Raw genomic sequence first — 16,253 nt, forward strand, 5'->3', positions numbered from 1 at the left:
TCTGAGAAGAAGCCTGGGGAAATTTCTAATTTCCTAAATGTCTCGAGAGACTTATATGGGAAAATGTTATTGATTGAAAAAAAAGGAACATACCAGGAAATGAGGATTATGAGGTGGTGTTGCTAAGATTTGTGATTTTCAGAATATAGGTTTTAAATAAAAGTCTGCAAGCTCTTTAGACTATGGCAGAAAATCTTATTTTCTAGTAACAGTATGTTCTCATTTGTTTTAATTAACCAACAACCACAGAGAAGCTAATCCGAACTTTGGGTTATTGACAAAGGTCTCAGGTTCAGTATTTTGAAATCTGTTTGCCACCTGAGCACACAGGATGCCAGGGGGCTGTCTCCCCTCCCCAGGGCTGGCCTCCAGGGAGGGACCCAGACTTTGGACCCTCATCTGACATCCAGGGCTCCTGTCCCGGTACCTGAGAGGCCTGGAATCCGGCCTCTTCCAGTCCTAAAGGAACGTCTGGACTTAACAAGTATCTTGAACCCACAGCAGCTGCAGAGAGATGCCAGCTGGGTACAGGCTGGGCCAGGCCCCAGGATCGGGGGCCACCTGGCACAGCCGAGAGCCTCAGTTTGGGCTACAGTTTCTTCATCTGCAAACTAGGCCTTGAAATGGAAAGCCATCCAAACTGTCGCACAGCCGACACCGGTGTGGCTCAGTGGATAGAGCATCGGCCTGCGGACTGAAGGGTCCCAGGTTCGATTCTGGTCAAGGGCATGTACCTTGTTGAGGGCACATCCCCAGTGGGGGGTGTGCAGGAGGCAGCTGATGGATGTTTCCTTCTCATCGATGTTTCTAGCTCTCTACCCCTTTTCCTCCTCTCTGTAAAAAAAATCAATAAAACACGCACATAAAAAAAAACCCTGCCGCACAGTACCTAGCACATGGCGGCTCTGTCTAAACATATCTATCCAGCCAACGTGCCATTTCAGGTGTGCCTTTCGGTCCCGGTGCCCTTCCCGGGTCTCTAGGGACGAGCGCCTCTGTCCTTGGGCACAGAAGGCGCTTGGAAACCAAGGCAACCAGTCAGCGTCGCAGCTGTCAGCGCCACCGCGCGCCTGCGCCCTGGATCCCTCCTCGTGGTGAGGAGGCGGGGCCGAAACGCTCCAGGCTCCTCCCCTTCCGGCGCGCAGACCGACGCCCCGCCCCTCAAAGGACCTCTAGCCCGCGCCCCGGAAGTGCGTCACGCCGGCAAAGATGGCGGCTGCGGCGGGCCGGCCGGGGGTCCTGGGCCGCCTCTGCCGAGTGCTGCTCTTCCTCTCGCAGTTTTACATCTTGTCGGGCGGTGGTGAGTTCCAGGCCGGGGCCACGGCGGGGCTGCGTCTGGCTGGGTAGCCGGGGGGGACCCCCGAGACCTACGGGAAGAGGGCGGAGCGGGGTGGCTGGGCGCTGCGGCCCCAGTCTGGCCGCCGCCGGTCGCGGGGGAGCCCCCCGGCGCGGGGACACCTGGGCCGCGAGTTCCACCCGGAGGGCTCGGGGGCGCGGCCCGGGCTGCGGGGCGGGTCCCGACACCGCGATTTGCTCCCTCATTGCCCACAGACCTCAGTGGGCGTCGACCCTTGGCGTCTCCTGCTTCCGTTTTCTGGGCAGCGGAGTTGTGAGGTTTTTTTCCCCACGAGCAAGTCATTGCGTGGCGTGGACCCTGCCGCTGCCCACCCACCGCACGGAGGTGTCCATGCCCCAGGGTAACCTGTTTCTCTGATTGTAGGATCCTTAAATCTAGAGCATTCGCAGCCGCTGGCGCGGGCCGTAAGGGATCCGGGCGCGACGCGCCCTTTCACAGTGGTTCCCAGGGCAGCAGGTACTGGACGTTTTTGTGTTCCGGTAAATGTGTGTACTTACATGTGCTGGGTTCTCCCTCGCTTTTGGTGGGTAACATGTCGTTTAGTACATGAAGGCACTTTCCTTCCCACCCACCCCCCTTTTTATCATTATTATTATTATTATTATTATTATCATTATTATTGATTTCAGAGAGAGGAAGGGAGATGGATAGAAACATCCATGATGAGAGAGGATCATGGATCGAATGCCTTCTGCATGCCCCTCTACTGGGGATCAAACCCGCAGCCGGGGCATGTGCCCTGACCTGGAATCAAACCCTTTCCTCCTCGGGTCAAAGGTCGATACTCAACCATTGAGCCACACTGCCTGGGCTATGTAATATTTCTTATGAAAGACTATGAGAATTTAATTTTATGAGAATCACTCTATTATGGTGGTGCTGCCATCTTCTGGGCATCCTGCCTTCCCCGTAGGCTGGCTCCCTTAGTGTGGGCGTGGAGCGGGGAGCTGGAGCTGGGCTGGGGAGTAGGGGAGTTCTGGGAGGGCAGCTTGGTGTGGTCCCCTAATGGGGATCAAGCCTGCAACTGGGGCATGTGCCCTGACCAGGAATCAAACTGTGACCTCCTGGGTTCATAGGTCAGTGCTCAACCACTGAGCCACACTGGCCGGGCTCAATGCTGTTTTCTAAGCTATGGAGCTGTTTTATCAGGTCACAGAGCCGGCTGGTAGCAGAGCCCTGCTGTCATTGCAGCTGTCACACTGGCTCCAGCTTTGCTTTTCCCAGTCCCTCCTTGCTAACCATCATGTCCCGTACCCTTAGGAAATGGTGTGTGTGTGTGTGTTTTAAATCGGCGCTCTGAGAGAATAGCTTCTGTCTGGCCTCTCGCAGAAAGCACCGACATCCCGCCCTACGTGATGAAGTGCCCGAGCAACGGCTTGTGCAGCAGACTCCCCGCCGACTGCATGGAGTGCAGGACGAACTTCTCCTGTGTCTACGGGAAGCCTGTCACCTTTGACTGCACAGTCAAGCCTTCTGTGACCTGTGTTGTAAGTGCTGCCACCGACCTGTTCTAAGTAAACTCGCCGTAAACCGGGAGCTCCTGGGAGAGGTTAGACCGGAGGGCGGGATCAATTCTGAAAGAAAGTGCTCTGCCTTGTGTATGTAATATTTTAGGACGAAAGCCAGCTTGGTCAAAAAACTGGAGCCTCGCAAGTCAGGTTTGGTTACAAGGGTTCAGATGGCAGTTTTTTTAATCTATGTATTTTTTCATTGATTTCAGAGAGGAAGGCAGACAGAGACATGTCAATGATGCGAGAGAACCATTGATTGGCTGTCTCCTGCATGCCCCCCACTGGGGATGTGCCCTGACCGGGGATCAAACCGTGACCTCCTGGTTCATAGGTTGATCGCTCAACCACTGAGCCACGCCGTCTGGTCTATTTAAAGGCTTTTAGAATCATGTGTGTGATTGGCACATCGTAGGTACTTAGTGAAAATGGACAAACTTTGCTGTGGAAGGGAAACCTTTCCAGAATTCATTTTCTTTGTTGCTTGTTTTGTTTTTTCTTTTAATATATTTTATTGATTTTTTTACAGAGAGGAAGGGAGAGGGATAGGGAGTTAGAAACATCGATGAGAGAGAAACATTGATCAGCTGCCTTTTGCACACTCCCCACTGGCGATGTGCCCGCAACCAAGGTACATGCCCTTGACCGGAATCGAACCCAGAACCCTTGAGTCCGCAGGTTGACGCTCTATCCACTGAGCCAAACCGGTTACGGCCAATAAAATATATATTTTTCTTAAAGGAAGTGTGCATGACAATATAATGTCAAGTGCAGGTAAGAAAGGTTACAAAATGCATTTAGTGTAAGTCTGCTTCTATGAACCTATATTACAGAAGGAAAAAGTGGAAAAAAAAATTTTTAAGATTGGGTCTCGAGGTTACTGGTTTTTCCCCCCCCTGTAATTTCCAAATGTACAGCTTACAAAGAACACACGCTCCTTGTGTGAGCAGAAAACAAAACAATGACTGCTAACAGTGGAATGAAAAGTCTGGTCTCAACAGCTCAGGCCCCCAGTATTCACGTGGGTCCCTGCTCGTGGGTCTCCTGAGTTGATGATTTTCTGGGGTGCCTGTGGGTGTGTTGGGAGCAGCTGTGACAGCCCTGGACTGTAGTGGGGATAGTAAGGGCGATTTGAGACTGGCAGGGCCTGGACTCTCGACTCTGAACTTGCAGTTCAGTGACCTTGAACAGATGTCCCATCTGTCCTTCCAGCTGTGCATGCTCTGGCTTTGTAGAATTTCCTACTTTTTGGTATAAAAGTATGCTTGGTTGTTGTTACAGAGTTAGCCAGGTAGAAGGGATGAGCTCACCTCTCCACTCTGAAATAACCTTAGTGCTTCTGATGTGCGTTTTTCTAGATGTTTCCCTATATATTTATGGGTGTATATTTTTATGATTATAGGATCATACCATATACACCGAGGGGCCAGATTATTATGCGTTCAGAGATCATAATAATCTGGCCACTCAGTGTGTATTTGCTTTGGATACATAACGGTTTGTATCCAAATACATTCTTTCCACTTCCTGCCAGATCATGGAGTATCTGGCACACTGTGCCATGTGACTGTGTGGTTCTGTTGACACATTAATAAGCTCCTCGGTGATGACTGATGAGTTCTGTGTCCTCTGCCGCCCAGGATCAGTACCTCAGATCCCAGAAGCACTTCGTCATCAACATGACCTGCCGCTTTTGCTGGCAGCTCCCGGAGACGGACTACGAGTGCACCAACTCCACCAGCTGCATGACGGTGTCCTGTCCCCGGGCGCGCTACCCCGCCAACTGCACGGTGCGGGACCACGTGCTCTGCCTGGGTGAGTCGGGGTCCGTGGGGCCGGGCAGCGGGGCGTCTCCCTCTGAGCTCGCCTGTGGGGCCTTAACCGCACGCTTGAGAACCCAGTCCAAGTGATTTCACCAGAAGCATTCATCAGCACCCGGGAGTCCTGCCAAACTCCATTAACACGAAAGGGAGCCGTAAACACCCAGCACATTTGCCATGCTCCTATCTTGTAAAATGTAGCAATAGAACAAGACAACATCCGTAAGGTATGAAGTTTAATGCACCGTCATTGGGCAGTTTATTATTTTTTAAGGAGAGGGGAAGGGAGAAGAGAGAAGCATTCGTGTGAGACCGTAACGTTGATCTGCTGCCTCTTGCACACTCCCTGCCGGGCATGTGCTCTGCCCAGGAACTGAATCGTGGCCTCCTGGCTCGTAGGTTGATGCTCAGCCACGGAGCCCCGTCGGCCACGCCTGATCTGACATTTAAATTCTAAGTCTACGCTTAGGAATGATCAGGTCTTTCTTTTTCTTTTTCTTTTTTAATATTTTATTGATTTTTTACAGAGAGGAGATAGAGAGTTAGAAACATCAGTGAGAGAGAATCGTCAATCAGCTGCCTCCTGCACACCCCCCACCAGGGATATGTGTACAACCAAGGTACATGCCTCCCACATGTCCTCCTCCTGGGGATCAAGCCCAAAACCCAGGCGTGTGCCCTTGACCGGAATCCAACCTGGGATCCCTCAGTCTGCAGACCGATTCTCTATCTACTGAGCCAAACCAGCCAGGGCAGGTCTTTCTCTTTACCACTCCCCATGGTGGGCATTGCTGTGCGGAGGCTGACTCTTAGGTCTTCAGTTACAAGGCCCTCGTGCCGGCAGGTCTCTGTGAGAGAATGTCCGTACCCGGGTGTCCAAATGGAGCCTTTTCTTTTCCCTGAAAGGTAACCGGACGTTTCTCAAGATGCTCTACTGCAACTGGACCGGCGGCTACAAGTGGTCCACAGCCCTGGCTCTGAGGTGAGCCGCTCCAGTGAGCCGGGGGGCCGGTGGGAATCGGTGGGGTCAGTGGAACCTTCCAGACACGGAGCTCAGACCCGAAGAGGCAGCTGTGGGAGGCGTTCGGGTTTGTGGGGTTGTGGCAGGAAGCCTGCACCTGCCTCAGCTGAGTCGTTACAGCATCAGAGCCACCGAGGGTCCCCAGCCTGATGTACCGCGAGCCAGTAAGCCCCGCGTACTGACTGCAACAGGCGATTTAACTTTTTCCTTTATTATAAAAGTACCACATGCTCCATAGTGAGCACCGGGAAGGTGAGAATGCTCAAAGAAAAACTAAAGCCACCTATCACCCACCATCCTGAAATAATCATAGATTTATATTTTTACATGCTTGTATTTGTCCAACTCCGCCAAGGACCGGAGATGGAAAATATTTGGAGTTGCAAAGCGTGCGCTGGTCCTGTGATCCCACAGAGGGCTGGGGTCTGGAGATGGGGCGGTGGGAGGCGTGTGGTGGATCTGTCCTGTTTGTCCTTCCAGCATCACCCTCGGCGGCTTCGGCGCGGACCGGTTCTACCTGGGCCAGTGGAGGGAAGGCCTGGGCAAGCTGTTCAGCTTCGGCGGCCTGGGCATCTGGACGCTGATCGACGTGCTGCTGATCGGGGTCGGCTACGTGGGGCCCGCGGACGGCTCCCTCTACATTTAGCGGCGGCCGTGCTTCCGGAAGGCCTCGGCCCGGAGGAAGGGTGTCGCGGGTGACACAGTGAGTTTTTAATGTACAGCATCTGTACTCGGCCTGCCTCGATGAAGGTAACGTTAAAGAAGAAAACACTGGACCGTGCTTCTCTGGAATTCGCTTTCATTTGCCTGGATGTATTTTTTTTCTGTGAAAAAAAACTGGGACTCATTCGGCTGGAGGAACTCACTGCAGCAATTGGAAATGGATTTCGTTCCCGTGGCTTCATTTTCTGTTGCTCAAGTCCACGTGTACCCCCCGGCTCTCAGCCTGCAAGCCTTTCAGCTGTGACGCGCAAAGCGGGCCGGTTCATTCTTTAGCCCAGTGAGTGACCACCGCACTTCTGTGCCCCGTGAGTTGTCCGATGTCGTACGTATGTCTGGTCTTCGTCTGTGACTGTTTAAAGTGACCTAGAGCTTCCAGATCTGGAGACTGGTTTGAACCTGATTAGTGATGAAAAAAGTTGTGCAGGGACGGAAGAGTTAATAAAGTTATAACTGGCTTTAAGAAACATTAGAGACTGTTTTCTGTATTAATAGATCATCTTGAGTAATTGAAGAAGCTTTACCATTAAGAGGTAAAATGTGCTCTCGTTGGTTTGGCCTGGGGACTGAAGGGTCCCGGGTTCGATTCCATTCTGGTCAAGGACACATGCTCGGGTTGCAGGCTCGATCGCCAGTGTGGGGCGTGCAAGAGGCAGCTGATCAATGATTCTCTGTCATCATTGATGTTTCTCTCTCTCTCTGTCTCTGAAATCAATTTAAGAAAGAAAAGCTATTTAACATACACACACACACATATTTTTATTTATTTCCAGAGAGAGAGGGAGAGAGAAATACCGATGTGAGAGCAAAACATCCATTGGCTGCCTCCTGCACGCCCCCCACTGGGGATGGAGCCCCAACCCACCTGGGAATCGAACCGGCATCCTTTCCATGAACGGGACGACGCCCTACCAACTGAGCTACACTGACCAAGGCAGGAAAGACAATTATTAATCCAAAATGGGTTTTACAAAGGTTTCTTAGGAAACGGCGTTCTCCTTCGGAATGGGGCATCTGTGCACAGGGAGAAGGGGTAACCAGCCTGTCAGGTTTGGGAGCTGTGACGTGGTTTTGGAGAATATCTCCGAGAATCTCATGGGGTTTTCTTCACCAGGGGACTGTGGGTACCTTGCCCTTGAAGATCTGCTCAGGTGTGTCTTGGTGTCACCGAGATGCAGTTCCAGCTCCGGCCACTAGAAGGCGAATCCTCTTTACATTTGAGCCTTGAGATCAGCTGATCAGAGCTGGACAGACACAGCGCCCAGGGCTCTCTGGCCTTTTGCCATTCCTTTTATTGAGATTCTGAGACAAAGACATCCCTTGGGCAGAAAATTCCAACAACAGAAAATCAACAAGAATTTACATAGATGATTAACAAATTAAAGTTGCCTCAACTACTACCACTATCTCAACTAGACAATGAGTTGATAGCTCCGACCATTCAGAGCCATCAAGGTTGGCCAGCTCCCTTTACGTTTTACTACCAGTGACAATGTTGGGTTTCCGGCAGTGAGCATCTATCGCCATCAGTGGCTTTGAGCAGCAAGTAGAATATCATGTACAATCCGTGAGCTGTTACCTAACCCGAATAGAAGCAGGGTGTCCGGCCAGCATGGCTCAGTGGTTGAGCATCAACCTAGGAACCAAGAGGTCACGGTTTGATTCCCGGTGAGGGCACATGCCCAGATTGCAGGCTCGATCCCCAGCGTGGGGCCTGCAGGAGGCAGCCGATCCATGGTTCCCTCTCATCATGGATGTTTCTCTGTTTCTTCCTCTCTTTCTCTAAAGCCTCTGTTGTCATTGCCTTGTGCCTGGGACCCTGCAATGGCCTCTCTCACCCAGTGTGTCCCTGTGGCCTGCTCCAGCTCACACACAGACCCTGTCACAGAGGCTCCTGCGTCGCTCTGCTGTGCCAAGTCTCCCCCCAACCCTTCCCAGCTCCCTGGCTCCCACTGAGACAGAGCCACAGCCCCTCTGAGGGTGACAGGCCAGCGTGATCCACCCTGCCCGACAGGGATGTCACCCCCTGGCCCTGCTCCCCACGTGGCTACCTCCACCCTCAGGGCCCGCTGCCCCCTCTGGGGCTCCCGACCTCATTTCCTGCGTCTCTCACATGTCACCAGGGCGGAGGGGCCCACGCACCCCACCCAACCAGCCAGCCACCAGCCAGCCACCAGCCAGCCACCGCCAGACCATGTAATTGCCGCCTCCCAAGGCCCCTCTGTCCTCTTTCTTGCTGCATGTGCCTCTCCATCACGTCTCGTGTCCTTTGGAAGGCAGCCCGGCAGGGTCCTTCTCCTCTCATAAAGCCTGTGTCCTGGTAAAAAAGAAAATAAATAAATGCCCTGTTTACGTCTGCCTACCCCGGGAGAGCTTAACAGAATGTCCACCCGGGAGAACAGGGCGTGGGCTGTGTCCCTCCCGCCGGCGTCCCCGGGGTCCCGTTCCCACCACCACAGCGCTGCTGAGCTGCTGAGCGAGGGAGCCGTCGGCTCAGAGCGGCTGCCCCGCTCCCTGCCAGGCGCCCAGGTCCCAGGGCCCACACACCCAGGGCGCATCCACGGGGAACAGGCAGGCCAGTCTGCATCCAAGTGATGGATGGCCCCTCAGCACGTCCACAGGGAGCAGCGTCCAGGGCTTTGCGTTCTAAGAGGCCCTTGGAGCTGGGCTGGGGCCCTGCAGGCGTGGCTACGTGGCTGAGCATCAACCTATGAACCAGGAGGTCTCGGTTTGATCCCCGGTCAGGACACAGGCCTGGGTGCGGGCTCGATCCCCAGAGTGGGGCGTGCAGGAGGCAGCCGATCCATGATTCTCTCTCATGGGCGTTTCTGTTTCTCTCTCCCTTCCCCTTCCTCTGTGAAATCAATACAAATATATTTCAAGAAAATTTTAAAAAGGAATAAGTGGGCCCTCAGGATCGCAGGGCCGAGGTGCGGGCACACAGGAGCCTTCCCTGCCGCCTGGGGGTCTCCTTCTCCTCTGCCCGGAGCCAAACGCTGGCGGATCCCCCCAAAAAGCTGGTCTCTCCCAGCCTCGAGGGCCACGTGGCCACAGCGGCTCCCGCGCCAGGACCACGGACAGCGCACAGCCCACGGCCACGTGCCCCGCCCGCAGGAGGTGCTCCGTGCGGCCACCGAGGGAGGGCGTGTGGTGGACATTGGAACGGGACCTTGTCTTCCCCGATAAAGCAGGGATAAACCCCACTCCGTTCCCCGAGAACCGAGCTCGTGTGTGTGTGTGTGTGTGTGTGTGTGTGTGTGTGTGTGTTTTAGAGAGAGTGGAAGGGAGGAAGACAGAGAGAGACATGGATGCGAGAGAGACACATCCATTGGTTGCCTCCCTCACGTGGCCCAAACCAGGGCCAGGGATGGAGGCTACAACCCATGTACCTGCTTTATTTATTTTTTAAAAATATATTTTTATTGCCGAAACCGGTTTGGCTCAATGGATAGAGCATCGGCCTGCGGACTGAAAGGTCCCAGGTTCGATTTCGGTCGGGGGCGTGTACCGTGGTTGCGGGCACATCTCTAGTAGGGGTTGTGCAAGAGGCAGCTGATCGATGATTCTCTCTCATCGATGTTTCTAACTCTCTATTCCTCTCTCTTCCTTTCTCTGTAAAAAATCAATAAAAATTAAATATGTATATATATATTTATTGATTTCAGAAAGGAAGGGAGAGGGAGAGGGAGAGAGAGAGAGAGAGAAACATCAATGATGAGAGAGAGAATCATGGATCGGCTGCCTCCCGCGGTACACCTCCTGCTAGGGATTGAGCCGACAACCCGGGTATGTGCCCTTAACCAGAATCGAACCTGGGACCCTTCTGGTATGCACTGAACCAAACTGGCCCCGGCATCTTTTTTAAAATATTTTTTAAAACTTTTTTCTTTTATAAAAAGACTTCTATCCCGCAGCCCCTGCCAACAGTCCCGCCTGCCACCTGTGGGACGGCCTGTCCCAGGTCCCTGCCAGCCCCAGGGTGACCCAGGCGACCTTCAAACCCGCTCGTGACTCTCCTGGCCTCCGGCACCTGCTCGGGGCGGCCGCCAGGGATCCCGCCGGGGCCCTGCAGCTGTGGCTTCTACGAACCACGAGGTCACCGTGCAGGACGCCCGCCCAGCCCCGCCGGGGGCCGCAGGACGCAGCTGCCCCGGGCGGTGACGCCGGCCTGGCTCCCTCGCCAGCAGCCACCTCCCCGGCCCAGCTGCAGGGCTGGGTTTCCTGCAAAGCGCGATGCTGGAGCGGGGCCGCCCGCCCCGTGACCGGCCGTGTTTATCCTCCTCGCCGACCCCAGGGACGGCCGTGGGCCTCCCGCCCCTGCCCCCGCCGCCCGAGGTCCGAGCCGCTGCAGTTCCCCCGACGCCAGACGCGCCAGCAGCTGGGCGTCCCCTGAGGACCCCCCCCTCCCCAGCCCGTCCCCCCCGCCCAAGCCTGGAGCCATCTGCAGGGTTTGCTAATCTCTCCCGTAAACAGTTGTTTTCCCAGCGTTAAATATTAACAGAGCGAGCGGCTCGGAGGCCGCGTTTTAAATATTGAAGCCACCACCGCTGTGCTGTCCCAACGCGACCCACCACCCCCCCACAGCCCTGCTCTTGGAAAAAAACGGGACAGGCTTCTCAGACACAACATGGCTTCCCACGTGGGCTGGTGTGCTCACAAGCTGCCCCTGGCAGAACGTGTGTCTGGCCCTGGCCAGTGTGGATAGAGCGTCAGCTTGCGGACTGAAGGGTCCCGAGTTCGATTCCCGGTCAGGGGACAGGCCCGGGTTGCAGGCTCCATCCTCCGTGTGGGGCATGCAGGAGGCAGCTGATCCATGATCCTCTCTCCTCATGGATGTTTCTCTCGCTCCCTCTCCCTTCCTCTCTGAAATCAATCAAGATATATTACCAAAGAGAGAGAGAGAGAGAGAGAGAGAGAATTCAAGCCGAAGGTCACTGCCCCCGACGCCCTGTTAGGACGGGGCGGCTGGGTGCCCCCAGCCAGGAAGCATGAACCCCTTGTGAGTGATAATCACACGCTGCTGCGCTTGGTCTCGTCCAAATATTTGGAATGCAGCGGAGGCCGAGGCTGGAGCGCCGGCCGCTGTTTACGGGGATGTGCGGCTGTTTGTTATGTTAGGCCTTTGTGTACCAGACCGCTTCCCGCCGCGACACCGGGCCCGTGGCTGCAGCCAGGGCTTCGCAGGAGGCGGCCGTTACGATGGAAATGGTATGTTTTGGGGTTGGTTTTTTAAAAAAATTTTTTTAAATAAAATCCTTGGAACCAGTGGAAGGCAGCGGCAGGCAGCTGCAGGTGTGGAGCGGGGTGCGCCCTCCCTCCAGGCCCCCCAGCTCCGGGCAGAGAGGTCCATGCTAGAAAATTGCACCCCGCAGCTGGGAAACAGGAAACGGAGAAGGACCGAGGACAGGGACTGTGGCATCTCTGTGCTCGCCCATCCCTCATCCGAGGGGCCTCAGCCATCCCCAGGGAGTGTCTTTGTCACTGGAGGATGGATCTGAAGAATTCGTTTTTTAAAAATATATTTTATTGATTTTTTTTTTTTACAGAGAGAAAGGGAGAGAGATTAGAGAGTTAGAAACATCTATGAGAGAGAAACATTGACCAGCTGCCTCCTACACGCCCCCCACAGGGGATGTGCCCGCAACCAGGGTACATGCCCTTGACCGGAATCGAACCTGGGGCCCTTCAGTCCACAGGCCGATGCTCTGTCCACTGAGCCAAACTGGCTAGGGCAAAAATTCCTTTTTTGTTTTTTTTATTTCTGGCTATAGATATATATATTTTTAATGCATTTTTATTGATTTCAAGGAGGAAGGGAGAGAAACACTAGAGATGAAAGAATCATGGATCGATTGCCTCTTGCATGCCCGCTCCTGGGAAAGGAGCCCGCAACCCGGGCGTGTGCCCTGCCTGGGAATCGAACCCTGACCTCCCGGTTCCTAGGACCAAGCTCAACCACGGAGCCACGCTGGCCGGGCGGAGCAGCAGTTTTGCTAGCAGACTTTTGGTCCAACATCCTGTTGAACGCCCTCCCTCCTGCTCTGGGTTCCTAGGGAAGGTCGTGGCCCAGCTGGGACCCATCGCTGATGCCCTCTGTTCCCTGTGCCCCCTGCTCTGCACCCCTCCGATTCCTCTTAGTGTCCTGGTTGCCCGGAACCCCTTCTCCTACCCCCTCCCCCCTGCACCCTCTGCCCCTGGGTCCCTCTTCATTGGGACGTGGTAGGCAAAAGGGAGACCCGTTTGCAAGAATCCACCGTCTGACCCCGCCAGCCCGCCGGCCCCGAGTGGAATGAGCCTTAAGCCTGGGCAGGATAAACGCGTAATTGGTTTTGCCTGAACCCGGGGAGACTACGTCTGAGGGGGAGCCGTGGGCCCTTTCAAGTTCTGAGCCGGTCGGTGCCGTGTGTCTGAGCCCCATGGACTTCCCGCCCTCTGCTCGCCGCGGTGGGGGCCGATGGGAGAGAGGCCAGATTTGCCGCAGCAACGTGTGTGACTCCAAACAGGATCCCGGCCCCATGGGGCGGCTTGGTGGCACAGCATCCACCTAGGAACCAGGAGGTCCAGGTTCGATTCCCGGTCAGGGGCACATGCCCAGGTTGCAGGCTCCGTCCCCAGGAGGGGGCATGCAGGAGGCAGCCGGTCGTTGATTCTGTGATTCTCTCTCATCATTGGTGTTTCTCGCTCTCTTTCCCTCTCTCTTCCTCTCTGATCACATGCCCACTCCCACCCCCACCCCCCAGCACCCTGCAGACTGTGACCAGGGGGCATGGGGAGGGGGGCAGGGCTGCCACCTGGCTCCCAGGAGCTGAGGGAGAAAGGGAAAATAGCAATATTAAAATATTTCTTCTAATTGTTACCCTTTCGAAGTGCATGAATTCGTGTACCAGGCCACTAGTGTGTGTGTGTGTGTGTGTGTGTGTGTATACACGGAGTGGCCAGATGATGATGATCTCTGAACGCATAATCATTTGGCCACTCCGTATCCTATATCATAAAAGGCTAATATGCAAATTGTCCCCTCGACCAGGGGTTCGACCAGCAGGCAGGCCAGCCAACCGCCCATGTCCCCTCCCCCTGGCCAGACTGGCCGGACTCCACCCATGCACAGATTCATGCACTGGGCCTCTAATATATAATATCTAATATATATTTTATATACACACACTGAATGGCCAGGTTTTTATGCGTTCAGAGATCATCATCATCTGGCCGCTCGGTGAGTATTAAACCAGAAAAGTCGAATGCAGGAAGGGTCGGAGGTGGAGGCCTGGGCCTCCCCATGGGAAAAGGGAATGGCCAGGTCACTCTTGCTTTTCCTCACACGCCTCCTCCTGCCGCACATGCGCGGGGAAAACATTCGGAAACACTTCCTGTGGGTAAGCTCAGCGGCGGATTCAGGAACGCCTCCCTGCGCTGAGACCTGGCTCTGAAACCATGTGGATGGGACGATTCTCAGGCCTTCACCCGTCCCCCCTCTGACACCTGGGCCTCGGGAATGGGGTTTAGTCAGCGGCCAGCATCCCTTCCTCATGGGTATTTCCGACCAGAACATTCAGAATGAGAATCCTGGACCAGCTGGCTGCCTCCTGCCAGCCCCACTCTGGGGATGGAGCCGGCAACCCGGGCCTGTGCCCTGGACCGGGCGGGCATCGAACCGGTGCCCTCCTGGTCCCTAGGCCGATGCCCCACCACCAACAGGGAGCCACGCCGGCTGGCAGGGCACCCACCGCTCGGACTTTGAAATGAAGTCAGCCGTTTCGGGGTGAGGGCGGAACCCCACAGATCCCTCACCTGTTTCCCACGGAGAAGGTCCTCACCCCAGCCGGAAATTCAGGTCACCTCGCTCCCGCCCCGCCCGGGATGTTTTCAGTGCCGTCAGCATCTCCGCCGACATTCCGACGTTCCGTTCACATGTCGTGAGAGTTGCATTGTTCTCCCCTTTAATGACCACGTGGGTGGGTGTCCGTCCCCCTGGGGCTGTGGGTCGCACCCCTCGCCAGCCCAGCCTCCGTGGGCAAAGCTCTCAGGGAATCACGCTGGCCTGGAGCTCAGAGGGCGCATCGTCCACAGTGAGAAGCAGGCCCTGGCCGGTGTGGCTCAGTGGATAGAGCGTCGGCCTGCTGACTGAAGGGTTCGATTCCAGTCAAGGGCATGTACCTGGGTTGCAGGCACATCCCCAGTAGGGGGCGTGCAGGAGGCAGCCGACCAATGATTCTCTCTCGTCATGGATGTTTCTATCTCTTTCGCCCTCCCTATTTCTCTCCAAAATCAATAAAAATATATTAAAAAACAACAACAACACAAATGATGTGTTGGTAGCAGAAGTTTGTGCCATGTCAGTAGCTCTTTGCCCTTTTTAAAAACATGTATGTTTTTATTGATTTTTTTTTTTAAAAAAATATATTTTATTGATATTTTACCGAGAGGAAGGGAGAGAGCTAGAAACGTCGATGAGAGAGACACATCGACCAGCTGCCTCCTGCACACCCCCCACCAGGGATGTGCCCGCAACCAATGTACATGCCCTTGACCTGGGACCTTTCAGTCCGCAGACCAACGCTCTATCCACTGAGCCACACCGGTTTCAGCGTTTTTATTGATTTTTAGAGAGAAGGCCCGAAGGTGGGCGGGGAGGGCTGGCCGGCCCGGGCTCCATGTCCAGGGGTGTCCCCTGTTGGGTGGGGTGCTGCATCGGACTTGCCGGATGGAGTCTGGGGCTAGGCAGGGAGAGAGGGAGGGCGCTGAGGGGGGGGAGAGGCCTGGGCGAGGGTGGGGCCCTTGCAGGGGGCTCCCACAGATCCTCGCCTGCCTCCCAGCCAGGAGCCCTTTGGTTTCGTAACCCCGTGACTCATTCTGGAGGCATGAGTCACCCCAAAAGAGGTGGGAGAGGAGGAGGCGTGATGGGAACAGCCAGGTCGCTGTTCACCGCGGCCTCTCTTGGAATCTGCGAGTGGATTTCACACACGCTCTCTCTGGGCCCCCCTTTTTTTAAAAAAAAAAAAAATATTTGTATGGATGTCAGAGAGGAAGGGAGAGGGGAGAGAAAGAGAAACACCCAGGAGGAGAGAGACTCATGGATCGGCTGCCTCCTGCACGCCTCCCCTCCTCTGGATGGAGCCCACAACCCAGGCATATGCCCTTGACTGGAACTGAACCCGGGACCCTTCTGTCCGCAGGTTGATGCTCTATCTACTGAGCCGAACCAGCCACGGCTCTGGGGGAGGCATGGAGCAACTACAAGCTGTCCCTCTCCGACGAGACTCTCCCTTTCTGTCTAGAACATCATCCCTGTCAGAAGAAAGAGCCTTGTGAGAAACGCTGGCTCCTTGTCAAACAAGGATCGTGGATCTAGCAATTATGTGTCACCGTGTTCCCTTCGTAAACTCCCACGTGGAAATACAGTGTCAAACAAGCAAGGAATGTCGGAGCAAAAAAAAAAAAAAAAAAAAGCTGACACTCCAACTCCTGAGGTGCCCTTCCCAACTGAGAGTGAGCGTTTTGCCATTCAGCCGCTTTCCCTTTTCGCCGTGGCTGCCGGGAGGCTCACGGCCCCGAGTGCTAGAGAAGCACGGGGCGTTGATTTCCTCCTGACCACGGCGGTGGGGTTGCCTAGAGTGCCCACCTCGAAGAAACACAAACAGAAGATCAGTGACAGGCAGGGGGAGAGTGGAGAAAGGCATGCGGAGGGGAGGGCATGGGAAAGCTAAGCTGCCCGGCCGGAATGGCCGGTCTGTCTGGGAGCAGCGTGTGGCTCCATGGGGCTGGGGGAGGGGAGGATAAGCAAGAAAGACAGCCCCATCTTGCTAGGGGCCAAGAGGGCTGAGCCC

The 16,253-nt window shown here is 55.0% G+C and overlaps 1 protein-coding gene across 1 annotated transcript; it reads left to right on the forward strand.

Annotated features, from left to right (window-relative positions):
• Positions 1-1,165: 1,165 nt before the first annotated feature.
• On the forward strand, positions 1,166-6,895 carry TM2D3 (TM2 domain containing 3). Its single transcript, XM_084869293.1, has 6 exons — positions 1,166-1,300; positions 1,721-1,813; positions 2,687-2,844; positions 4,506-4,680; positions 5,592-5,667; positions 6,187-6,895. Exons 1-6 carry the CDS (start codon positions 1,210-1,212, stop codon positions 6,350-6,352), a joined length of 759 nt encoding a protein of 252 aa, XP_084725419.1. The 5' UTR covers positions 1,166-1,209; the 3' UTR covers positions 6,353-6,895.
• The last annotated feature ends 9,358 nt before the right edge of the window (positions 6,896-16,253 follow it).

Source organism: Pipistrellus hanaki (genome assembly GCF_964339955.1).
Source record: "Pipistrellus hanaki genome assembly, chromosome: 21".
Classification (NCBI taxonomy): domain Eukaryota; kingdom Metazoa; phylum Chordata; class Mammalia; order Chiroptera; family Vespertilionidae; genus Pipistrellus; species Pipistrellus hanaki.